Source organism: Oryctolagus cuniculus, chromosome 8 (genome assembly GCF_964237555.1).
Source record: "Oryctolagus cuniculus chromosome 8, mOryCun1.1, whole genome shotgun sequence".
NCBI lineage: Eukaryota > Metazoa > Chordata > Mammalia > Lagomorpha > Leporidae > Oryctolagus > Oryctolagus cuniculus.
The window spans coordinates 94652299-94678983 of NC_091439.1; the positions used below are offsets into that span (position 1 = coordinate 94652299).

General features: G+C 44.9%; 1 protein-coding gene across 2 annotated transcripts; it reads left to right on the top strand.

Moving 5' to 3' along the window:
• Positions 1-4788: 4788 nt before the first annotated feature.
• GRSF1 (G-rich RNA sequence binding factor 1) lies at positions 4789-24017 on the top strand. 2 transcript variants are annotated; one of them, XM_051819728.2, is made up of 10 exons: positions 4789-5271; positions 7696-7852; positions 8945-9100; positions 10192-10335; positions 11218-11353; positions 15505-15689; positions 17527-17648; positions 19393-19528; positions 19896-19971; positions 22573-24017. In XM_051819728.2, exons 1-9 carry the CDS (start codon positions 4918-4920, stop codon positions 19943-19945), a joined length of 1440 nt encoding a protein of 479 aa, XP_051675688.2. In that variant the 5' UTR covers positions 4789-4917; the 3' UTR covers positions 19946-19971; positions 22573-24017. The 2 variants fall into 2 exon arrangements, with proteins under 2 accessions (XP_051675688.2, XP_051675689.2); XM_051819729.2 differs by lacking the exon at positions 4789-5271 and adding an exon at positions 5343-5546.
• Positions 24018-26685: the final 2668 nt, after the last annotated feature.

A 26685-nucleotide genomic window follows, 5' to 3' on the forward strand; every position in this document is an offset into this window, starting at 1 on the left:
AAATAATCTAAGGGATAAACATAAGATTTGGTTAGCATGGACTTGCTAATAGTGAACACAGGCCACAGCTAGCCTAAGAAACACATGATTACAGCAAAAACAAATCTTTGAGTTTGCGGCCCTACTGTATCAGCTTTTCTTGTCAGATAAAAGAATGAGGCAATGATCATGGTGATAAAATGCATCTCTTTGTTTTTCCTTGGAAATAACTGGTAGCCTCAATTCCTGAAATTCTCTAGCATCTACCCAACCTAATAAACTTCTTCCTTTAATCTTGGATGACAAATAGCACCTTAATCACAGGTTACACAAATGGGCACCATTTCTTTATGGTACTTGACTACAATTCCTTTTCCTTTTGCCACCCTAGGCTTATTGACATCCATGGCTCATGATTTTTGGCTTCTTTCAAATGCAAAGAAGGCTTTAGGGTGGGACCCTGGGAGATTAGCTCAACTTCATTGCATATCAGAAGGGAAGTATGTTCACTTCTAAGAATTGAGGGGCAGACAATAAAATGAGTTCCTTCATTTATTGATTCGTAATCAGAATAATTATCCACTTCCAGCTCCTCTCCCAGTTAACTAACATGCTCTTTAGAGCTATGAAGACTTCCTTAGAACGTTTTTCCCTAGGGATGGAATATAATTTTTTCTTCTTTTCCTCACACTATCTTAAATCTAGAGTGCTTACCCCAATTTAAACTCAGAAATTGTCAGAAAATTAGGCTGATAATCTGCCTGTACTACCCTGTATATGCTTATACATGGGCCAAAAGGCCATACCAGAAGAACAATGTTGTAGGATTCCTTTATTTATTTTTTTTAACTTTTATTTAATGAATATAAATTTCCAAAGTACGATTTATGGATTACAATGGCTTCCCCCACATACCGTCCCTCCCACCCACTACAAAAAGTGGAGAACTCTCTCCTATTTAAAGCTACTCTCAGCATCTGTGCTTTGGTGCCTGGCCTCTTTTATTTTCTAGGAAACCACACATTGATTATACCTATTTTTCTCCTGGTTACTTAGTCTTTCCCAGCACCACTTCAACATATTCTAATCTCACTAAATTTAATCCAAACAAAGCAAAACAAAACCTACTTTTGACCTATACTGCCTTCTTCACCCACAAAATCAAACTTTGCCCTTCCATCCCCATTTTTTCACCCTTTGCTTTACTCTGGTCTCTACTATCACTACCCTACACAGCTATGGATAAGGTTTCTGAAGCCTCCCTAAATCCAAGGTGTTTCTGCCTGTTCTCATCTCACTTGATGAATTGATGAAGTATTGATTCTTCTAAGTAGGTGACACTTTTATGATTCCCTCTTCCAGAAACATGCTGTTGGCTTCTCTTAATTTTTCTCTTAATCTCTCTTCCTCTTATCTCTCTCCTTGCAGGTTCATTTTTCTGTATGTGACAGTAAATGTTCAAGTACTACAAGTCTGGTTTCTAGACTTCTCTTTTCACTCCAAACTTGGTCTTAGGCAACCTTATCCACACCAGTAGCTTCATTTATACTGACAGTTCTCAAATTAATAGTTGTAGGTCAGGCATCTCTATCTCAACAGCATGAATTTAACACTTGCTTGCTTGTAACATATCTATATTTAAATTTTCCCAGGGATGCAAAATCATCCCCACCCACACAATTCCAAATATAGTAACAATGAAACAACAGAACACAATACCCTATCAATCCTTCAGTTCTGTTAATTCTACCTCCAGTCTCTCAAATCTTCCCCCTTCTCTTCATCCATCTCCAGTTTTACCATCTTAGTCCCAAACAGTCTCTGAGGGCTGATGCCTCTCACATGGTTAAGCCACAGCTTGGAGGGTGGGCACTGTGGTCATAGGTTATCTGTAGCCCTTATCAAAGTGCCTGGGATCCACCCCTGCCTCTACTTCTTTTTGTTTGTTTGTTTTTTAAAGATTAATTTATTTATTTATTTGAAAGGCAGAGTTACAGAGCGGCAAAGAGAGAGAGAGTGAGAGAGAGAGAGAGAGAGAGAGAAAGGGTCTTCCATCGGCTGGTTTACTCTCCAGATGACTGCCAATGGTCAGAGCTGCGCCAATCTGAAGCCAGGAGCTTCTTCCGGGTCTCCCATGCGGGTGCAGGGGCCCAAGGACTTGGGCCATCTTCTACTGCTTTTCCAGGCCATAGCAGAGAGCTGGATCAGAAGTGGAGCATTCGGGATGCGAATAGGTACCCATATGGGATGCCAGCACTGCAGGGGGCAGCTTTATCCGCTAAGCCACAGCGCCAGCTCCCCTGCCTCTACTTCTGACCTTGCTTCGGATCTTGGAGGCAGCAGATGGTGCTTCAAGTACTTGCACCCCCATCACTCAAAGCGGAGACTGGATGAAGTTCCTGGCTCCTGGCTTCGGCCTGGCCTAGTACTCAGTGTTTTGGGTATTTGGGTTCTCTGTATCAATTGTATCTGTTTCTCTCTCTTTCAAATATAAGTAAGTAAAAGTTTTAAGTCTTTCAATATAGGTTCTTGTCCAACAGTTTTACTTCCATAATTAAAAGTTAAATAACTAGCACTAAAAAGTGGTGTTTACAGTTACTTGATTTTAAAATAACATTTACTGGGGCTGGTGTTGTGGCAGAGCTGGTAAGGTCGCTGCCTATAATACCAGCATCCCATATGTGAGCGCTGGTTCCTGTCCCAGCTGTTCCACTTCCCATCCAGCTCCCTGTTACTGGTCTAGGAAAAGCAGCAAAAGATGGCTCAACTTCTTGGGACCCTGCACCCACGTAGAGACCCGGAAGAAACTCCCTGGCCCAGCCCTGGCCATTGCAGCCATTTGAGGAGTGAACCAGCAGATGGAAGCTCTCTTCTGTCTCTAATTCTTTCAAATAAATAATAATAAATCTTTTAAATTTATTTTTATTTGAAAGGTTTGGAGAACAGAGACAGATCTTTCATCTGTTGGTTCATTCCCCAAATGCTCACATCAGCTGGAGCCAGCCCAGGCCAAAGCCAGGAACCAGTGACTCAATCCAGGTTTTCATGGGGGTGTCAGGTTCCAAATACCTGAGTCATCACCTGTTGTTCTCCTGTGTGTGCATTGGCAAGAGGCCGGAATCAGGAATGGAGCTGGGATGAAACCCAGGGACTGTTCGGGGATGCAGGCATCCCAAGGGGCATCTTCCTACTCTGCTGCATGCCTGCCTTGCTGATACTTAGGTTCACAGAGTTGAACTCGTCACATCTTTTCCTGTTCTTTGCTTGTTGGGAGAAGAAAAGTTTTCTTGAGAAGTACTGAGTTTTCCTTACCTAAAGGTAGTCCAAGGTAAACAAAGTGCAATAACCTAAAATATCTAAAAAACCCACAAAATGCAACCTGTCAGTGTGGTGTTTTTCTGTTTCAGACCTTGTCAATTTAGGATGAATGACTGGGAAGATCACACTTTGCTTTTATATATCTTAGCAAAGAAAATAAGGTTATAGTGGTGACAGTAGGAGTAGATGAAACAATACTGATAAAAAAAATATAAAAAAAAGAAAAAAAATAACAACAAAAAAAGAAACAATACTGAAACATGTTGATGGGCCAGCTTTGTGGTGCTGTGGTTTAAGCCGCTGCTTACCACACTGGAGCTCCATATCAGAAGTTCAAATCCCCTACTGTTTGGCTTCCAATCCAGCTCCCTGCTAATGCTCCTGGGAAGGTAGTGTATGAACAGGGCTTGGGCTCCTGGCACCCATGTGGGAGACCAAGGTGGAGTTCCTGGCTCCCAGCTTCAGCCTGCCCCTGTTTGCAGCCATTTGGGTAGTGAACCAAGAAGTGCACGATAGCTCCCTCCCTCTCTGTATCATTTTGCCTTTCAAATAAATAAATTTTTTTTTTAAGATTTTGTACTATTTGTTACACTCATCCTTTTTCCTTTTTAAAGACTGATTTATTTATTTGAAAGTCAGAGTTACTGAAGGAGAAGGAGAGAGAGATCTTTCATCCGCTGGTTCACTTCTCAAATCGCCATAACCTGAGCTAGGTCAGGCGGGAGGCAGGAGCCAGGAGCTTCCTCTGGGTCTCCCACGTGGGTGCAGGGGCCCAGGCACTTGGGCTATCTTCTGCTGCTTTCCCTGGCGTGTTCAGCAGGCAGTGGAGCAGGTGGGACTGGAACAGGCACCTATGAGGAATGACAGGGCTTGCGGTCGCTCCTTAACGCGCTGGGCCACAGCACCGACCCCATAAATACACCTTTTTTAAAGAAGAAAACTGTTGATAATCCACACGTTCTAGAAGCTCGTGTGATTTATACATTTCTACGATATTTTCCATAATAAAGTTTTTTTAAAATTAGCTTTTCCTTTTGATTCTAAGAACTCCCTTCAGCCCACTTATCTTTGACAGGTCCTGGCAACACAAGGAAGAAAAATGCTCAAGCGGTCACCATTTATTTGGTGCAAATCCCTGCGTGTCCGCTCGCGAATGCACTCTCATCAGGGGAGGCTCTCTGTGTTTACCATCAGCTTAAGTACACAGTGCATCTTGAAGCAAAGTGCTCTCAAGCTTGGGGTTACCAAGCCTCCTCCGACGTCTGCCCGTCTGTTTACCACCGGGAGATCACGGCTCCTCACGTCACGCGTTCCGGCGGCCCCTCACAGCCGGGACAGCCTCGCCTCCTCGCCGCGAGGCCTCAGTTTCCCCCCAGGCTGAGGTGCGGCCGGGCGGGCGCAGCCGCGGCCCCGGCCCCGCCCGACCCGCGGGCGGCCCCGCCCCGAGGGCGGAGACCGGGCGGAGCGGCGCGCTCTCCTCCGCCTCCTCGCGACTCGCCGCTGCCCCCGGTGCCGGCGGCGCATGTGCCCGGCGTCCCCTCCCCGGCCCTGGAGTCCGCTTCCCCTCCGCTCGCGCTGCAGCGGCAGCCGCCTCCAGGCCCCGCGCCGCCGCCGGAGTCCATGGCCGGGACGCGCTGGGTGCTCGGGGCGCTGCTCCGGGGCTGCGGCTGCAACTGCAGCAGTTGCCGGCGCACCGGCGCCGCCTGCCTGCCCTTCTACTCCGCCGCTGGCTCCTTCCCCTCCGGCGTCTCGGGCCGCCGCCGCCTGCTGCTGCTGCTCGGGGCCGCCGCGGCCGCCGCCTCCCAGACACGCGGCCTCCAGATCGGGCCTGCGCCCGCCGGGAGGCTGGCGGGCCCTCCGCCCGCGGCCACCTCCGCCGCAGCCGCGGCCGCCGCCTCCTACCCGGCCCTGCGCGCCCCTCTGCTGCCGCAGTCGCTGGCGGCGGCCGCGGGCCCGGCGCGGGGCTACAGCCAGGTACGTTGGCGCCGCGCGGGGCCGCGCGCGGGACTCCCCCCCCCCCCATTCCCGGCGGCGGCGGCGCGCGCGCGCGCCCGGGGACCCGCGGCACGCGCCGCACACACCCGCCCCCCGGTCCGCTCCCTGCTCCTATTGGGCCCGGGGAACAAGGGCCGCTCTTCCAGGCCTGCGATTTTCTCCTGGTTTTGTTCGCCCCTGGAGTCTCTGGTCGGTTGGGCAGTGTACGCGGGACTGGGGTGCATGTTGAGGCCTCGTGTCCCGCCGGGCCCATGGTAGGTGTCGTGAGGCTGCTGACACGCGCTCCCCGCATCCCTGTCGCCGTCCACCCGCCGGTGGTGAAGTTGGAGGCCGGACCCGGCGCGGGGCTGGGAGCTGCCGCCGTGCAGCCGCAGCGCTAGGCCCGGGCGTCCCTGGGCGCCGCGCGGGCAGCCGCCGCCGCCAGGGTTCGTGCAGGGATGGAGCCTGGAGCCCGGCGCGCCCTGCTCGCTCGCCTCCTCGGGCCGAGGCGGGCTGCCCCAGTGCACTGAAGGTCACCTCTGGAACTCCACTCCTTTGACACAAGGGCCTTTAGCACTGCGGGGCGCCTCCCGCGGGGAGAGCAGTTGGGACAGTGTGCGGTGCTGGGGGCGGAGGAGAGACTGCGGGGAGTGGGCCTCGAGGGTCGAGGCCGCAATTTGGGGTCTCCAGAGTGAGTCCACCGTTTTTTAAATTTTTTTTTTCTGATTGCACGTATTTGGCGCCTGCTGTGTGCAGTGTCCGCCTCTGCTTGTTCTGTGGCGTCTGAGAAGTGGCATGAACACTTTTGGACTCCCTGGACCCGGATGTTTGTCTGAATTCAGTTTGTGCTGCTTGGATTTATGGAAACTGGGAGGTGAAACAGCATGGCTGCTGTCTGCCAGGGGCTGAGCTAATTGATTTGAATCCTGGCCCAATACTTTTCTGCTGCGGTGCTTTTTGGAACGCTGGCGAAATGGGGGGAAAGTTGCTCTAAAACAAACAGAAAGCCCATCTCCAGTGAGCCTTTGTGCGCTAGGCCTCTCTCGATTGATGTATTTTCTTCTGTAAAATTGACTACAGCGACAGAATCTTGAGCATATACCAGTACTGTGTGTGTTACACACCATGCTCCCATTTATCCTCGACTCCCTTAAAATTAGACCCCAATCTTCATGAAAGGATGGATGGTACGCAGGTGTCTCCGAAAACCTGGTTTGTCGCCCCACGTTGCTGTTACAGTACCTGACGCGTTATTAAATCCCAGTTGTGGCTCAGTCTTAGAACACGGAGTTCTTTAGGTGCATCTTCAGCTCCTGTTGCCTCGCACTGCTGCTTGCTGTGGGCTTCTTGTTCACTTGTTGGCGTGCCAGCTGACAGATTAATCTTTCCGGGGCGTCCTGCGGCCTGGATTTACCCACTGCTCCACGTCTTTTATTAACTTTCCTTTGCCTGCCCAGCAAAGGACGCACGTTGGGCCCAGGGGTCAAGGCCTGCTGCTGTATCCTACCAGATTCCTTTTGCCAGCTCATTTTCTTTGGTTCCTGAGTGTCCTCTACAGTTGGGACAAATGGGAGTAGTTTGCTGTTTGTTTTCCAAATGGGCCTTTGGTCATATTGCTTCTTGTCTCCACCTCTCAAACTGTAATGCCCTTTTATATATCCCTGTATCACCTCTTGATTCTTCTGTTAGTGCTCTGTTTTGAATTCTTTAATATTTTGTATCTTAAGTATAGCACTTAAAACATCTTCTAGGCTTGTCTGATTCAAGATAATAATCTCGGGGCCTGTGATGTGGCTAGCGGGTACCGCCTGCAGTGCTGGCATCCCATATGGATGCCAGTTCGAGTCCTTGGCTGCTCCATTTCTCATCCAGCTCAGCTCCTTGGGCCCCTGCACCCACATGGAAGACCCAGAGAATCTCCTGGCTCCTGGCTTTAGTTCGCCCCAGCTTCAGCTGTTGCAGCCATCTGGGGAGTGAATCCCTGGATGGAAGACTCCTCTCTCTCTCTCTCTCTCTCTCTCTCTCTCCCTGCCTCTCTGTAACTCTACCTTTCAAATAAATAAATAGATATTTACAAAAAAGAGATAATGTCCCTGAGAGGAGAGTCTCCCTTGCATTGTATATAAGGGGCACTCAAATATTGGTCAGGTTGAAGGGATGCATCTTGTGCTACTTTAATTAAAACATTACTAGGTATAATTTGGGGCTGATGCATTTTAAAATGTATGGCCTGCCAAAGCAGAAGGCTATGCCTGCTTGTTGCTTTAGGGTGTACATTTGAAGCCCAAACAGGACATGTTGACTTTGTGAAGTTTTTTGCATCTGAAATATTACTGTCATCTAACACAGTAGTTTGTAGAAATAAACATTTTCTGGGTGGGCTGTCCAGGAAGTACTTTTACCTATCTTCATTTCTCTTGAAAGGAGTCCAAAACTACCTACCTGGAAGACCTTCCACCGCTCCCTGAGTATGAGTTGGCCCCATCCAAGATAGGAGAGGAAGTGGATGATGTTTTTCTCATTCGAGCTCAAGGATTGCCCTGGTCGTGCACTGTGGAAGATGTGCTTAGCTTTTTCTCAGGTACATTTCAGTTCTGTCAATTTGTGTGAGTAACAGGTAGTCCTGCAAGCGCTGAAGTCAGGTATGCTGTAGACAGTTTCTCTGATGGTTGGGAAGAGTTTTATGTTGGCTCTTCTGTAGTCAGGCCAAGTGACACTGTGTGTACCATCTGTGGCCTGTATATGCTTGATTTTTTAACTTTGAATGCGGTACAGTATTTCATGTTAACACTGTTGTATGAAACCAGTTTTCTCTGAAGTTTTAATATAAACATATCAAAAAGCAAACCTGTTCATGTAAATAGTGGATTAAGAGTAGCTCTTTATGTAGACCATCCATTTAGAATACAAGGTCACTTGGTATCAAGTGATAGACGTCGTTTAGTAACATATTTGGGAGATTCTATAATCTGTGGTTTGTGTATTGAGTTTCTACATCTGACTCTCTTAATTTTTCTGTTCAGAGGCTTTTAGAAGGTGCCACCATAAAATGTTGTGGCAGAGTGTGATGTATTAACTGCCATCATGTGCCCAGGATTATGTAGGTCAAGCAATTTATGAAGCTGCTTGCCACTTACATCTTTGCCTTACTCCCACTGTAAGAGGTGTGCAGTATGGGGAAGTCTTTCCTTCATTATTAGAAGTGTGAAAAGTAAAATTATGGTAGCAAAAATATTCTTATAGATGTTTTTAGAGGCCTGTGGATGTGATTTTAAGACCCTTATGCATCAACCCAACCACATATTAATGCCTGTAAGTGATTTGAAACTGACATAGGAACACCAGAGTGGACATCCTGCATTTTGAGTTGGGCCTAGCCTGACTTGCCGTTTGCCGGCCGGGAGATCCTGAGCCTGTGTGTCGACTTGCGGTTTGCCGGCCGGGAGATCCTGAGCCTGTGTGTCAGGGCTTACTTATCCTGGCTGCTTGCAACCTTATATAGAGATTACCACCCGATTAACATTTGGGTGGCTTCAGAGAGGGGAGTTGTATAAGGGATCTGACAGGCATAAAAAATGTGGTTTCTGCTCTGATTCTGGAAAATTGCATTCCAGCCACTTGGGTAATTGAACTGAAATTTTGCTTTTAATTGATTTGATTTCTATATTTTTAGACTGCAGAATCCGCAATGGCGAGAATGGAATACACTTCCTCTTAAACAGAGATGGGAAGCGAAGGGGTGATGCCTTAATTGAAATGGAGTCAGAGCAAGATGTGCAGAAGGCCTTAGAGAAGCACCGCATGTACATGGGTCAGCGGTACGTGGAAGGTATGTGAAGCGAGCTGCTGGCTTCTGAAGATTCTTGCTTTAGGTTGTACGCTTCTCAGGGACGTTGTCCTATGCTCCCTGACAACAGTGAAGTAGTTAGATGTTTTGAATGTGTTATTTTATAGCCTGTGAAAGTGAAGCAAAGTGATAATCTCAGTCTCTTATCTATAAAATGAAGATGTTGACCAAGTTTGTGTTAAAAATGGACTGGGTTAGTGGTGGGCGTTTGACACTGCAGTTGACACATTGCTTAGAGCACCTGCATCCCTATTAGAGTGCCTGAGTGTAAGTTCCTGCTCCGCTGCTTCTGGTACAGCTTCCTGCTGATGCACACCCTTGAGCGGCAGCAGGTGATAGCTCAAGTACTTGGGTCCCTGCCACCCATGTGGGAGACCTGGATTCAATTCTAGGCTCCTGACTTTGCTGGCCCGGCCAAGCCTGGCTGTTGCAGGCACTGGCAGAGTGAATCAGCAGATGAGTAATCTCTCTCTCCCTCACTTGTTCTCTGCCTTTAAAATAAAGTGAAAATGAATAAGTAATTTTTTAAAAAGATTTTGTTTATTTGAGAGGTAGAGTTACAGACAGAGAGAGGGAGAGATGGAGAGAAAAGTCATCCATCCACTGGTTCACTCCCCAAATGGCCGAAACAGCCAGAGCTGAGTTGATCTGAAGCTGGGCGCCAAGAGCTTCTTCCGAGTCTCCCTTGTAGGTGCAGGGGTCCAAGCACTTGGGCCATCTTCCACTGCTTTCCCAGGCTTAAGCAGAGAGCTTGGATCTGAAGAGGAGAAGCCTGGACATGAATTGGCTCCCATATGGGATGAAGGTGGAGGCTTAGCCTACTGCGCCATGGTGTTGGCCCCAAAGTAAAAATTGTTTAAAGAGTCGAGAGGATTAAATGAGTTATACCTGACGCATGATTATATATTCAATAAATGTCAATCATTTTCCCATGAGAAGTAATAAAGCTGAAAACAGTTTTTTGAATTCTTGGATGATTCACCAAGTGGTAATATTTGATTTAAAAAAAAAAATGGCTGGCCTCTTCCTTTGTACTATGAACATTTTTATCCAATTTGTGCTTTTGTTTGCAGTATATGAGATAAACAATGAAGATGTGGATGCCTTAATGAAGAGCCTGCAGGTCAAATCTTCACCTGTGGTAAATGATGGCGTGGTTCGTTTGCGAGGACTTCCTTATAGCTGCAATGAGAAAGACATTGTAGACTTCTTTGCAGGTGCTTTTAATTTATATCGTGTTTGGGTATCATTTCCCCCCGTTTCCCTCCATTATCTCCTTCTGTATTTTATTCTGTCAGGCAGGTTTTTAGGGATTGTTAAATTTTGAAGTAATTTCACTATTGAAGAAAATATTGTCTTGTAATAGTGGCCATATTTGAAGCAGTAACAACTTGTATGATTTTAAAGCATTATCTAATTCCTAGCTGTAAAATATGCACCACAATTAGTTGTAATAATGTTAGCCTAGATCTCTATTTAAGGTACTTCAAAAGGTTCATGGAAAAATGGAAATAGATAAGCCTATATTGCTGCAAAAAAAAATGAAACCCATGCATAGTTTTTTCACAATAATGCATTTCTCATGAATTTAAAAAATTTTTTTATATGGATTTCAAAAGGTTTTTGCATCAAAATCAACAAATTTTAATTCACTCTTTAGTGAACTTTTTGAAGTACCCCCTAGAGTGATGCATTGCTTAATGGTGGGATACATTCTGAGAAAGGTGTGGTTGGGTGCCTTCTTGGTTGTATGAACATCATAGAGTAGTGTGTTTACACCAAATAACAAGGCTGCAGAGTCACTAGGCAGCATAATCCTACGGGACCACTGTTGTGTGTATGCTGTGTTGTTGATGGAGTCGTTAGGCAATGCATGACCTCAAAAAGTGAAGGGTGGACAGTGTGTGTTTTAGAGGTGCTGCTTGGACCCTAGACATTTTGGAAATACAGATATTAAAATGTGTTAGTCACTTTTGGCTGCATAATATTCATGCTTTGGGACTGGCAGAACAGCATATAGATTGTATTAGTAATTGTGTTCTAAGGATACAAAAAGTTCCTGTTAGCAGCACTAATTTGCAATAATTTTGGGGTCCTAGGTCTGAATATAGTGGACATTACTTTTGTGATGGACTACAGAGGGAGGAGAAAAACAGGAGAGGCCTATGTGCAGTTTGAAGAACCCGAGATGGCCAACCAAGCACTGTTGAAACACAGGGAAGAAATTGGTAACCGGTGAGTAGATAATGTTTTTCGATGGCAGAAGTTTTGCACATCAGGTCAGTTTGATACATGGACTATAATATGACTGTAAAATTACCCAAATGCAGAAGAGTAGTGAGAAGAGGATGATAAGCCATTAAATGTCTGTCACTTATAGTAACAAATTATTAACATCTGTTATATTTGTTTCATTTTTCTATGTATGCATTTTTTTAAAGATTTATTTATTTATTTGAAAGTCAGAGTTACACAGAGAGAGAAGGAGAAGCAGAGAGAGGTCTTCTATCCGCTGGTTCACTCCCCAGTTGGCCGCAATGGCCAGAGCTGTTCCGATCTGAAGCCAGGAGATAGGAACTTTTTCTGGGTCTCCCACGGGGGTGCAGGGGCCCAAGGACTTGGGCCATCTGCTGCTGCTTTCTCAGGCCATAGCAGAGAGCTAGATAGGAAGTGGAGCAGCCAGGACTTGAAGAACCAGTGCCCATATGGGATACCGGCATGCAGGCAGCGGCTTTACCCACTATGCCTGGGTATACTGGGCCGGTCCCCAGTATACATATTAAAATTACATTTTCTGACATAATTACTATATTACCACATCTGAAAAATCAGCAGTTACTTAATAAGAGTCTGTAACAATGCTTTCCCACATGTACCAAAAGTATTTTTTGCAGTTTGTTTAGAATTTAGAGTTTACACATTGCATTTGATTATTGTTCCTGATTCTCCTATAAACTAGAGTAAATCTCCTCCTTTATTTATTCTCAACTTGCAATTGACTTTTGAAGAAACTGGGTCAGCTGTCTTGTGCTATGTCTCATGTTCATGTCACATCAGTCAGGATGCACATATTGATTGAGGTGGTTTGAGTTTCAACTTTAGTTTGAGGTATAATAAAAAATGTCAAATTTTAATCATTGTTTTGATGCTTTCTGGCCTTTTACTTAGCTCTTTTGAAGTTAAAAAATTCATAAGTCATTCTTTACATTTTATTTTTATTTATTTGAAAGACAGACTTAAAGGGGCTGGTGCCATGAGCTTCTTCCAGGTCTCCCACACAGGTGCAGGGGACCAAGGACTTCGGCCATCTTCTGCTGCTTTCCCAGGCCACAGCAGAGAGCTGGATCAGAAGTGGAGCAGTCGGTACTGGAACCGGTGCCCATGTAGCTTGCCAGCACTGCAGGCAGTAGCTTTACCTGCTATGCCACAGTGCCAGCCCCTCAAAGGTCTTCTTTTGAGAAGTAGTGCACCAATCATTTTTCATTTGGAATGGTTTTCTGTTTGCTGATGTGTTTTCAAACAGAATTCAGAACCTGCAACTCAGTTTAATGCATATCTCTTGACCTTTAAAATGTATTTGAAGCAATATTTAAATAGGAATTTAAAATTAGGAATTAGATGTCTTTAAATTTATGCATAATAATTTTACACTGTTAAATAATTCCCTTCTCACATTCCCTGTCTGCATATTTTGAATATACTTATTAAAATATTTTAAACATATTTGCCTACATTGTGCTGTGTGAATGGTTTTTACCAGATGAATTCACTAGTTTTTTTTTTTTGTTTTTTTTTTTTTTTTAAGATTTACTTATTTTTATTTGAAAGTCAGAGTTTCACAGACAGAGGAGAGGCAGAGAGAGAAAGAGGTCTTCCATCCTCTAGATCACTCCCCAACTGGCTGTAACGGCTGGAGCTGCACCAATCCGAAGCCAGGAGCCAGGAGCTTCTTCCAGGTCTCCCACATGGGTGCAGGGGCCCAAAGACCTGGGCCATCTTCTACTGCTATCCCAGGCCATAGCAGAGAACTGGATCGGAAGTGAAACAGCCGGGTCCTGAACTGGCGCCCATATGGGATGCTGGCACTTCAGGCCAGGGCATTAACCCACTGCGCCACAGCGCCGGCCCCAATTCACTAGGTTTTAATTATAGATTTCTTTTGTAAAGATTTATTTATTTATTGGAAAGGCAGAGTTATATAGAGAGAGAGCGCTTCCATCCACTGGTTCACTCAAATGGCTGCAATGGCCAGGGCTGGGCCAGGCGGAAGCCAGGAGCTTCTTACAGGTATCCCACGTGGGTGCAGGAGCCCAAGTATTTGGGCCATCCTCTGCTTTCCCAGGTGAATTAGCAGGAAGCTAAATTGATAGTGGAGCAGCCAGGACTTGAACTGGTGCCCACATGTGATGCTACTGCTGTAGGCTGTGGCTTTACCACAGTGTGTCACAGGCATTGGCCCCTAATTATAGATTTTTAAGTTCATATGTTGTACATTATTTACAATGCAAATACGTACAGCCTCTGTTCCCTCTACTCCTGGGCCCTGGATAGTGTTCAGTGGTTCCCGATCCCTTTTACTTCATCTTGGATAGTGCATTTTTTGCCTTTTTCTCCCCTCAAAGATCCTTTCGTTCCTGGACTTCTGTACACACTGTTTCTCTTTCTCTTGGACGATATAATTAAAAATAATTTGTTCTCTTTGGCAGTGGAGTTCATGTCGATTAAAACTTGTTTGGTCACACAAAAAAGTAGTGCTCATTTAATCTTTATATAAGTTCTGTAAATACAATTTTTTTAAAGATTTTATTTATTTATTTATTTGAGAGGCAGAGTTAACAGACAGAGGGAGTCTTCCATCTGCTGGTTCACTCCCCAGATGGCTGCAGTGGCCAAGAGCTGGGCCCATGTGAAGATAGGAGCCAGGAGTTTCTTTCAGGTCTCCCACACGGGTGCAGGGGCCCAAGCACTTGGGCCATCTTCTACTGCTTTCCCAGGCCACAGCAGAGAGCTGGATTGGAAGAGTAGCCAGGACATGAAGTGGTGCCCATATGGGATGCCACTGCCTTAGGTGGAGGCTTAACCTACTATACCACAGTGCTGGCCCCAATATAAATGATTTTTACAATTTACTTTTAAGAACTGAGTTAGGAAAAGCAGTGTTGAGAAAAAACCAGATGCTTGGATTTAATAGTCCCACTGTCGCCATGGTAGCCAATCAGAATTGACAATTCTTGACTACTCTAGCTTCATACTGAAGCTTTGGGGGGAGTTAGCTCTTCTCACACTATGACTTTGTGTCTTACAAGATAGGACCAGTTTTGGCAAGATGAAATTGCAAGGCTCCTGGAGATTGGTAAGGTGTGTGTGTATGGACACCCTTCTTGCCAGATGCTGTCCTATGCACACAATTAGCCTTAGCATAGTTGTTCATATGAAGGAAAACAATTAAAAAAATACTGTTAAAATGCATTTGAGGGGCTGGTGCTTTGGCGTAGTGGGTAAAGCCACTGCTTGCAGTGCCAGCATCCCATATGGGTCCCAGTTCAAGTCCCGGCTGCTCCACTTCCTATCCAGCTCTCTGCTATGGCCTGAGAAAGCAGTAGAAGATGGGCCCAAGTGCTTGGGCTCCTGCATCCGTGTGGGAGACCTGAAAGAAGCTCCTGGCCCCTAGCTTTGGATGGGCGCAGCTCCGGCCATTGCGCCATCTGGGGAGTGAACCATTGGATGGAAGACCTCTCTCACTCACTCTCTCTACCTCTACCTCTGTAACTCTGCCTTTCAAAAAATAAAATAAGTAAATCTTTAGGGTGAGATGGTTTTTTTTTTTTTTTTTTTTTTGGACAGGCAGAGTGGACAGTGAGAGAGAGAGACAGAGAGAAAGGTCTTCCTTTTCCCGTTGGTTCACCCTCCAATGGCCACTGCAGCCGGTGCGCTGCAGCCGGCGCACCGCGCTGATCAGAAGGCAGGAGCCACGTGCTTCTCCTGGTCTCCCATGGGGTGCAGGGCCCAAGCACTTGGGCCATCCTCCACTGTCTTCCCGGGCCACAGCAGAGAGCTGGCCTGGAAGAGGGGCAACCGGGACAGAATCCGGTGCCCCGACCGGGACTAGAACCTGTTGTGCCAGTGCCGCAAGGCGGAGGATTAGCCTACTGAGCCACGGTGCCGGCCATAAGTAAATCTTTAGAAGAGTGCATTTGAAGGAAACTTCAACAATGACCTACTCTCATGGACTTAATGTCTATAACTATTCTTACTTTCCTCCCTATCTTTGGGAACCTGTGTTTCTTAAGCTGTTGGAAATATTATATATATATATGTTTATTTTAAATATCTTCAATATAAAGTTACTTTGTGTTACTCATGGCTGTTCATGTTTGCTTTGACAGGTATATAGAGATATTTCCAAGCAGAAGGAATGAAGTTCGAACACACGTTGGCTCTCATAAGGGAAAGAAAATGGCGTCTTCTCCTACTGCTAAATACATAACTGAGCCCGAAGTGGTCTTTGAAGAACATGAAGTAAACGAGGATATTCGCCCCATAACAGCATTTGAAAGTGAGAAGGAAATAGGTAAGGTCTCCTTGCAACTTCCTGGGCTTAATCTTGTTTGTTGTGGTTATTGTTAAAAACTATTTTCTTTATGACCATGTTGTGTGAAATTCTGAGACTAGGACAAGGGAATTGAGTTACAGATTTTTTTTTTGACAGGCAGAGTGGACAGTGAGAGAGAGAGACAGAGAGAAAGGTCTTCCTTTGCCGTTGGTTCACCCTCCAATGGCCGCCGTGGCCGGCGCACTGCGCTGACCCGAAGGCAGGAGCCAGGTGCTTCTGGTCTCCCATGTGGGTGCAGGGCCCAAGGATTTGGGCCATCCTCCACTGCACTCCCGGGTCAGAGCAGAGAGCTGGCCTGGAAGAGGGGCAACCGGGACAGAATCTGGCACCCCGACCGGGACTAGAACCCGGGGTGCCGGTGCCGCAAGGCGGAGGATTAGCCTAATGAGCTGCGGTGCCGGCCTGAGTTACAGATTTTAATAGGTCTTTGAGTGTAGTGATTTCTTTGAACACATGCAGAGGCTCTTAACTGTTAGTCTTTTTTTTTTTTTTTTTAATAAAGGGTTTGTTTTATTTATTTGAAAGGCAGAATGACACAGAGAGAAAGATGGCTAATGCTCTAACATTGCTGGTTTACTCCCCAAAGGACCTCAGTGTCTGGGCTGGTCCAGGCTGAAGCCAGTAACCTGGAGCTCTGTCTGGGTTTCCTGTGTGGGTGATGGGGGCCCAAGCACTTGGGTCATCTTTTGCTGTCTTCCTAGGCATGTTGTCATGGAGCTGTATTGGAAGCTAAATAGCCCAGACTCAAGCCTGGACTCAGATATGGAATGCTGGCATTGTAGGCAGCAACTTAATTCACAGTGCTACAATGCTGGCTCCTGTTTAGTTAGATTTTTACCTTAATTTTTGTAGGCTATATATCAAAAGCTCAGTGATAAAAAGGAATAGATGGAGTAAAATGACAACATCTAAACTAAGGTGGAGGAAGTATTTGGGAAGAGAGCAGGAATACTGACTGAAGTAAGGATTTTTATTTGTTTCTGGATTTTACTGCTTCTTTGATTCCTAACTCTAAAGTAACTTTTGAAATCTTGAAGGCTTGATAAATACTTTTTTACCTGGCCGGTGCCGTGGCTCAATAGGCTAATCCTACACCTTGCGGCGCCGGCACACCAGGTTCTAGTCCCGGTTGGGGCGCCGGATTCTGTCTCGGTTGCCCCTCTTCCAGGCCAGCTCTCTGCTGTGGCCAGGGAGTGCAGTGGAGGATGGCCCAGGTGCTTGGGCTCTGCACCCCATGGGAGACCAGGAGAAGCACCTGGCTCCTGGCTCCTGCCATCGGATCAGCGCGGTGCGCCGGCTGCCGGCTGCGGCGCGCTGGCCGTGGCGGCCATTGGAGGGTGAACCAACGGGAAAAGGAAGACCTTTCTCTCTGTCTCTCTCTCTCACTGTCCACTCTGCCTGTCAAAAACAAAAACAAAACAAAACAAAAATACTTTTTTCCTGATGCCTAGGGATTATCTTTTTTTTGCTTATTTCTGTTTTTATAGTTACTATATCCCAAAAAGTTTCTCCTGCTTTTATAGTATAACTCATAGTCATTTTATTTTTGCTCTGCTATTTATAGAAAGATAAGTTCTTAGTCTGGTAATGGTTGGAGGTACTAAATGCTTATTGGGTGTTCAGGTGATGTTTGCTGAGGAGCCGAAATTTTGGGTCATTTTGGGTTTTCAGACACTTCTTTGCCAGTTCAAGAGGAACTGTGGATTTCTGACGTGAAAGTCCTACTTAATTATAATCTGTCAATAACCCTTGAAGCTTCTGTGTTCATGACAGCACTTCTTGTTCTGCTTCTCAGAGTTGCCTAAGGAGATGTCAGAAAAGCTTCCGGAGGCTGTGGATCTGGGAACTACTCCGTCACTGCATTTTGTCCACATGAGAGGACTGCCTTTCCAAGCCAATGCCCAAGACATTATAAACGTGTGTGGCAGTAAGATACCCAATCTCAATAGTTTGAACAAAGGTTCCAGCCTTGAACTTGTATTAATCTGGGGGAGAGAGAAGAATACACCATTTCTAGAGTATCTTTGAACAGTAAGGTGACATCTCCATGTTTGCAGAAGCTTGCTTTGTTTTCTCTGTTGAAAGTGTGGCTTCTTACTGTATTTAAAGTCAGAAAAGGATCAGAAGAGTTTATGGATACAGTAATATGTGGGTGTAGTCTTCAAAGTAGGAAAGTTTGGTTTAGAATAAATTAGTTCAACTGTTTTTTTTTTTTCTTTTCCAAAATTAGTTAATCTATTGATTTGAAAGAGAAAGAGGGACAGAGAGCGAGCTCTCTCATGCATTTATTTGTTCATTCCCCAAATGCCTGCAACCTGGGGGCCTGAAGCTAGACGCTAGGAACTCAATCCAAGTCTCTCACGTGGCTGGCAGGAACCCAGCCACTCAAGTCATCACAGCAGCTGTCTAGGTTCCATATTAGCAGGAAGCTGGAATCGGAATCTGGAGCTGAAGCCAGGAATTAAATCTAGGCAGTCCGGTGTGGGGTGCAGGCGTCCCAATTGACATCACAACTGCTAGATTAAACACTCATTGCCCTATTCATGTTTTAGATTAGGAAATTCAGATTCACGGGCAGTTGCTCACAAAGCAGTTATTACTAGACAAAAATGCTTAGAGTTTTCATTAGATACCCTGTAGCTTTCTTGCATCAAGGCTCCCTAATTTTTGAGAAAAGGCATTTTAAAAAATAAAAAAGATAAAATAACAAAGCCCTTGACTTTATGAGCTTGAGCACATATGTTAGATCCAAATCTATTAGTCTTCAGTTAATAGTGGGGCCTTTGTTTTCTACTTCACAAAGCCCAATAGGAATCATGTCTTTTTTTTTTTTTTTTTTTTTTAAGATTTATTTATTTATTTGAAAGAGTGACAGAGAGAGAGAGAGAGAGAGAGATCATCACTTCCCAGATGACTGCAGTGGCCAGGAGTCAGGAGCTTCTTCCAGGTCTCCTGTGTTGGTAGCAGGGGCCCAAGTGCTTGGGCCATCTGCTGTTCTCCCAGGCTGTTAGCAGGGAGCTGGATGGGAAACAGAGCAGCCGGGACACAAACCGGTGCCCATATGGGATGCTGGTATTGCAGGTGGTGGCTTAATCTGCTATACCACAGTGCCAGCCCCAGGAATCATATCGTAACTCAAGTTGCACGTTCTCATTAAAGCATTATATTCTGTTGCTTTGGTTTGGAATCAGAACCACTCAAATGTGGTAGCACTGTTTGTATAGTACTGATAAGAATGTAGTTATTAGGTACATATCTGATTGAAGTGGAGCAGCCAGGACTCAAATTGGCACTCGTATGGGATGCTGGTGCTGCAGGCAGTGGCTTTCCCCTCTGTGCCACAGCACTGGTCCCAACAGTGAATTATTAAGAATATATTTAATGGGCATTTTTTAAACACAGGGAAGAATGTGTATGGGAGGAAAAAGTGGTCCTTGTTGGTTTAAAAAAGTTTGAGAGGCATTCGTGCACCGATTGTATTCCCAGTGCTCAGCTCTTTGAGAGCAGATGCTTGAGATGTAAGCTTGAGTTGTGTGAAAAATACGGTAGATGTTGAACCGCTTTAGTGTTTAAGAAGAGACAGCCAGAAGACACATTTCTCAGGTGTACGGATCAAAGGAAAGGGCAGAGGAGCTGACGTCACTCTGCTGCCTTTGTTCAGTTCTTTGCTCCACTGAAGCCTGTGAGGATCACCATGGAGTACAGCTCCAGCGGGAAGGCCACCGGGGAGGCTGACGTGCACTTCGAGACCCACGAGGACGCCGTTGCCGCCATGCTCAAGGACCGGTCCCACGTCCGTGAGTACTGCCGGCTCCCGTCTGTGCTTACGAGTGCCTCCCTCTGTCTGGGAATTGGCTCAGAAGCTTGCCTTGGGAAAATGTGCTGTTTTAGTACTACTCAAACGTACAGGATAAAATGCTATGTGAGCATTATAATGAAAAGCACTTGTCTGATAGTTAGCCTGCATATTTCTATGCAGATTTAGGTAGGAGTTTTTTTTGTTATTGTCTGTTTTTTTTGTTTGTTTGTTTGTTTGTTTTTTTTTAATTTAGTTTTTGTTTTCAGTTATGGAAAGGAAAGGGCAGAAAGAAAATTGGCTCCAGTGTTTTTCTGCCTTTTCAACTTTTTAAAGCTAATCTTTTTTTGCTTTTTAATTATCCTCAGATCATAGGTATATTGAACTGTTCCTAAATTCATGTCCAAAAGGAAAATAAGACTTCCAGGGACTCCATCTAATAAGGTAAATTTAAGAGGTAGAAATATTTTCAATTGCTAATAATTATCAGCTTACTAATTTGTAATATGGTGGGAACAATTCTTTTTAATAAAGATCAGACTAATCATGACAGTAATTGAAGTATCAATATAAAGAATGAAACTCTCCTGAGAAATACAGTTCATTTTGATTGTATAATGGCTTTGCTTTCTCTTTAAATTTTTTAATTTATTTTCATTTATTTGGAAAGTAGAGAGAGAGAAATCTAACACCTCTAATGCCTGTAACAGCCAGAGCTGGACCAGGCTTACACCAGGAGCCTAGAACTCCATCCACACCTTGCATGCGATTGGCAAGGTGCCAACTACTTGAGCCACCACCTGCTTCATTCTCATAGTGCACATTAGCAAGAAGCTGTAGTTAAAAGACTCAAACCCAAGCACGTCTGCCATTCCAAGCAGCAGCCCCGCCCCCCCCTTTTTTTAAGGTTTATTCATTTATTTGAAAGTACAGAGAGAGGAAAAGATCTTCCATCCACTGGTTCACTCCCCAGATGGCTGCAACAGCTGAGGCTGGGCCAGGGTGAAGCCAGGAGCAGGTGCTTATTCTGGGTCTCCCACGTGGGAGCAGGGGACCAAGCACTTGGGCCATCTTTCACTGCTTTCCCAGACCATTAGCAGGGAGCTGATTGGAAGTGGAGCAACCAGGACTCGAACTGGCGCCCCTATGGGATGTGATGTTGCAGGCGGTAGCTTTATCTGCTGTGCCACAGTGCTGGCCCCTCAAGCAGCATCTTCACTGCTGTCCCAAATGCCTACCCCTGTAGAATGAGTTTGAGCATTATCCCAATATGGAATCTTTTTTTTTTATAATTTCCCAACATTGTTCATGCTATGTGCTGAAAAATAGTTTTAAAGGAATAGGCATTTGGCACAGCATTTAAGATGCTGCTTGAGCTCTCCCTCTCCCTCCCCCTACTTCCCTCTCCCTTCTCCCTCTCACTCCCTCTCTCCTAACTTCCTCTCTCCCCTCTTCTCCATTCCTCCCCCTCCCCCTCTTCTTGGGGGAAAAAAAAAAGGTGCTGCTTGAGATACCTGCATCCTGTAGTGGAGTGTCTGGGTTTGAGCCCCAGCTCCACTTCTGATTGCAGCTTTCTGCTAACGAGCACCCCAGGAGGCAGTATACAATAGTTCAAGTAAATGGGGTACCTGCCACCCATGTGGACTGATTTGCTGGCTCCAGGCTAATCTTCCACCTGTGGCACCGGCATCCCATGTGGGCGCCAGTTCTAGTCCCGGCTGCTCCACTTCCAATCCAGCTTTCTGCTGTGGCCTGGGAAAGCAGTAGAAGATGGCCCAAGCCCTTGGGCCCCTGCACCTGCATGGGAGACCAGGAAGAAGCTCCTGGTTCCTGGCTTTGGATCGGCACAGTTCTGGCCGTTGCAGCCAACTGTGAAGTGAACCAGTGGAAGGAAGACCTTTCTCTCTGTCTCTCCCTCTCACTGTCTGTAACTCTGCCTCTCAGATAAAATAAATAAAATCTTTTAAAAAAATATATATATAGCTACCTTTAGTAGCTATAAATCATAGCACACTGAAAATGTATCTTGCATTGGCTTTTCTTCCCACCAAAATTTAAACATTTTTCCTCAGTTGTAAGATATTTTTAAGATGTTTAAAGCAATACATGAGAAACTTGGGTGTGTCATCAATACTTACACAGTTAATGAGCCACTGTTTCCTTTATTATTATTATTATTATTTTTTTTTTTGACAGGCAGAGTGGACAGTGAGAGAGAGAGAGACAGAGAGAAAGGTCTTCCTTTTGCCGTTGGTTCACCCTCCAATGGCCGCCGTGGCTGGCGCACTGCGGCCGGCGCACCGCGCTGATCCGATGGCAGGAGCCAGGAGCCAGGTGCTTTTCCTGGTCTCCCATGGGGTGCAGGGCCCAAGCACCTGGGCCATCCTCCACTGCACTCCCTGGCCACAGCAGAGGGCTGGCCTGGAAGAGGGGCAACTGGGACAGAATCCGGCGCCCCGACCGGGACTAGAACCTGGTGTGCCGGTGCCGCTAGGCGGAGGATTAGCCTAGTGAGCCGCAGCGCTGGCCTGTTTCCTTTATTATTAACTAGTGTTATAAAAATTCTCCACATTGTTAACTTACCTGAGTCAAATTTGCTAAATACATCTTGATGTCCCTTTCTTTGACAAAATATACATTGTCTTTTTTCTCCCACTAAGTATTTTAAGATATTGTGTTGCAGTCATTTCTCTAAATACAGTGGTGGATTCTTCAAGACACCTGTAATGATTCGCATGAAAACACATGGACGTTCTGTTACCAATAGGTGTCATGGGCTGTTTTTAGATATAGAGTCCCATATTTATTTTAGCTAATTGTTATATAAAACATATTTTGTACTCAAATCTGAAAATCTACCTTCATATCAGGATATAAACACTAAAATGTAATTAATTGTCTCCACCTTAACTTAATTGATACCCCATGGCTTGCACTAAATCAGAAAGAAAATATAAATTTGAATTTTAAATAGTGTGGGATGGGAACACACGTGATCCTATTTCATTTTGAGTAAATGTGCAACGTTTTTTGTTTTCTTTTCAGGATGAAGCAAGAAGCATTTCATTTGCACATCTTTCTTGGACATGGGATATAACGTTCCAGTTTATTAGCAGCAGCTGCTAGAGAAAAGATTTTGGGGTTTTTGGATTAATTACTTCTAAGAAAAAATTCATAATGGACTATTTAGAAAGAGAAAGAAAAATTCAGTTTGGGATTGTGAAACAAACCACAAATTAAAATTGTTGTTCAAACTATTCAGGATTTGATTTTAAAAACTGGTCTTTATATGATTTAAACTGTTTTCCTAGAGGATATTACCTATTATGAAGACTGCATATTTTTATTTAGCACAGTTCTTTAAAATCTTTCTCCCATTTAAAATAATCTGTATGAGGTTTTGTTTCTTTGCCTATGGATTGAGAACTCTGATATAATACTTCTCATGGAGTAAAATAATGATTTATTTTAACCAAATGCTCACCAAAGCAAGGAAGGTTTCAGACCTTTGAACCAGTGTGGTCTGGCAGAATACTTTTAATTTTAGCTGTATTTGATGACTTAGATAGGAGTAGGAATTAAAAAGACAGCAAATAAAGCATAAAAATCACGGGTTAGTGTAAATCATACATTTTGACAGTTTTATGTCTTTAGAAATGTTTTGCCTTTCTAAAGCCTTGTGCTAAAGGCATTTAACGTTGGTGCCTGTCTACCTAAGGGGAGATTCTAGTCTCAACTTAAAAGTTGTCTGAACCACCCCCACCCCCCAGTTTTTTGGTTTTGGGTGACCCTTGAGTGTGTGTGTTAGTCTCAGAACTGTGGAGTAACGTGTCAGCAGTCCAGATTGGTAAGGACATTAATGGCCTCACTTGAATTTAAACCAGCTCTAGATAGGAAAAAAAATCTTAAGTTCTCATTTGCTTTTTCAATGGGGTAGCACATCCCATGTTTTAGAACAAGTAGGGGTGCCTTGCTTAAATAAAAATAGCATTTAATGTATCATTGTGTGTGAGGGGGTTTTTGGTTAAAGCTGTACTTCTGTCACGTTGTGGCAGTACCTTTCTGCTTTAATATTAAACAGCTTGTTATTTAAATATCGGACAAACTGGCTGGCTTCAAAATGTAGTCATTAATAAACTGACTTTATGTGAACCTGCATAGGAGAATCCAAGTCCTGTATACATTCTTTGCCTTGTTCCTGTCTCAAGGTGACGACCGCCACCAGGAGATGTGTTTCTTGTTCTTAAAATTAAGTGTGCCCAGATTGCTGAAAGGTGACCTCTGGAAGGCAGAAGACAGACTGTGTCTTCTCTGATGTGATGCGTAACCACCTTTAGCTACCAGCTGAGAGACAGAATCACTGTACTGTAAGTAGCCAATAAATGAAGATTACCCAAGAGTATTTATTATTGGAGTGTGCGAGTCAACTGAATATATTTTCTTTCTATCAGTCCTGCTATATTAATACAAGAAAAAGTGATTCCTTTTAAGTTGTTGTGTGTTTTTTTCAAATTGTCCTATAGGAACATGACATAGTCAACTAGCTTGACATTTTCAGCCATAATACTCAGATGGAAACAGGTTTTGATAGCTGGTTGAGTGCACCAAGGTAGGAGAACTGGTGTCTGGTTGTACCCTGTGAAAGTGCCATTTTTTCCCCCTTTCTCTTCACAGTTGGTATCTAATTTGCTTTAGAAAACATCTGAAGGGGCTACTGGGATTAAGGTGGTTAAGGAATTAATTTGTTTGTAGTCATTTTAAGCTAATGAGTTGCATTTGCAAATCTGGGAAAAGAATGAGACAAAAAGCATTGGAATGCTGTGTGAAGGCTAAGCGGGAAGGTGGCCTTTCTTGGGAGCCCTCCTAGGAGCTGGAGTACTGCCTTTAGTTTTTCCTAACAGGCGAGGCAGTCAGTGACATGCAGATAAGGCAGATGTCCTCCCTGGGAGAAGGAAACACATAATGGAATAAAAGCAGCCTTTTGTTTCTTTGCAGTCAGCAGACACATTTCTGTCTCTTAAATTTTGGTTATCACTGAGTTGTGCACCATTTGCTATTGAAGGAAGTGGTGATGGTGAATTTCCTTTTTTTTTTAATTAAAAAAATTTTTTTTATTATTTATTTGAAAGGGAGAGTTACAGAAAGAGAGAGCCTCCATCCACTGGTTCACTTTCCAAATGGCTACAACATCCAGCACTGGGCCAGTCTGAAGCCAACGAACCTGGAATTCCATCCAGGTCTCCCACAAAGGTGGCAGGGGCCCAGGTACTTGGGCCATTTTCTGCTTGCCCAGGTGCATTAGCAGGGAGCTGGATTGGCAGTGGAGTAGCTAGGGCTGGACCTGGTGCTCATATGGGTTGCTGGCAGCACAGGTGGTGGCTTAGCCTTCTGTCACTACATAAGTCCTGAGTTTCCTCCTGCTAATTGGGTTCCCTATGCTGTCATAATCTTCATGATAAAGCAGTTGAAAAGCATTATGGAATTGGAGTATATGGCCATGGTGTTCATATCTTGTTCTTGTTTTGACCTAGCTGCTTCTCAAGGAATTGCAAAGGAGGCTATAGATACCAAGGAGAAATTGTTGAAGATTGTGATCTGATCTTGTAGCACTCAAAGTTACCAGCGAGTGAAGCAGACACAGAGTTTGTTTCTCTTTTTTTTTCCCCCAAAGATTTGTTTTATTTACTTGGAAGAGTTACAGAGAGGTAGAGAAAGAGAGGTCTTCCATTCGCTGGTTTACTCCCCAGATGGCCGCAACAGCCGGAGCTGCACTGATCCGAAGCCAGGAGCTTCCTCCAGGTCTCCCACGTGGTTGCAAGGGCCCAAGCACTTGGGCCATCTTCTACTGCCTTCCTAGGCCATAGCAGAGAACTGGATCAGAAGAGGAGCAGCCAGGACTAGAACCCGCGCCCATATGGCATGCCGGCGATTCAGGACAGGGTTTTAACCTGCTGTGCCCGAGTTTGTCCCTTTATTACTGGGTGACTGAAGCTTCTGTCCTGTAGGAGACTGAGGCTGCTCTGGGGTCTCAGTCCTCACCACTTCTGCACTGAAGAAGCTTTAGATTAAAGCCACTCTGTGTGTGCTGACCTGGCTGATCAGTGAGCATGCCTTATTAGCATCCTCTGCTCCAGCGTCCTCATTAGTCATCGGGAGATACAAAATTCTCTGGTTTCATCCTGTTCGTTTTATAATTGAAAGCACCCCATTGTTCTGAGAAGTCCCCTGACTCAGGTCAAGGAATTCACATTGAGTTGGTAGGTGCTATACTCTAAAGCAGAATGGTGCATCTCAGTGGTAATGTGGAGGCGGGACTTTGACACAATCAGTTCTAATATGGTAGAAATAGACCCTCTCTCTTCAACCCCAGTTTAGCAGTTGAGAAAATAATCTCTGAAGTTTGTACGAAGGGAATAAAGATGAAGCTTTTGGAACCTTTCTGTGCGAGTGCCTGTGTGCAGTTATCGATGTCTTTGCGTAAATCTCAAGGAACATGTCTGCTGGGTTCTATGGGAACAGCCGATGGATGTAGAATGTGGCTGTACCAGGTTACATTCTCAACCAGCAGTGAGTGAGATTGCTGGAGCTCATCCTCACCAGTATTTGGTAGTATCAGTTTTGTTTTTTTAGCCATTCTGTTTAGTGTATAGTGACAATGCTGTTTCATCTATTTTAAACTTTTTACTTACTTGAGAGAGCACTTCTATCCATTGGTTCATTCCCCAAACTGGAACTCAGCTAACTCCTAGAGTGTGCATTAGCAGGAAGCTGGGATTTACAGAGCCAGGCCTTGAGCCTAGGTAACTCCAATGAGAGGCAGGCATACAGCAAAGAAGCATCTTTGACTGCTAGGTGAACTACCAGCCCCAGATACCTCATTGTTTAATTTTCAATTCCATAATTGTTAAGCATCTTCCTGTCCTTACCACCTGTGTATCATCTTCAGTGAGGTGGCTGCTCAGATCTTTTGCCTCGTTTTGTTTAGGTGGTTTTCTTACTGAGTTTTAGAAAGGGTTTTGGAAGACTGAGTATGTCTTAATCCTTGATGATATGAAAATAAAGAATGGATTCAATTTAAAATTGTATGCATTTTGTTTCTGAAGCACACTTTGAGAGCTGGAAGGGGTGTATGGTGGACAGTGTCCCAGTGATCTTCAC

Coding starts and splice junctions, on each gene's coding strand:
- GRSF1 (XM_051819728.2), top strand. CDS start 4,918: ATGGCCGGGACGCGCTGGGTGCTCGGGGCGCTGCTCCGGGGCTGCGGC. Junction 9,101..10,191: donor GGGTCAGCGGTACGTGGAAG/GTATGTGAAGCG, acceptor TTTTGTTTGCAG/TATATGAGATAAACAATGAA. Junction 10,336..11,217: donor CATTGTAGACTTCTTTGCAG/GTGCTTTTAATT, acceptor TTGGGGTCCTAG/GTCTGAATATAGTGGACATT.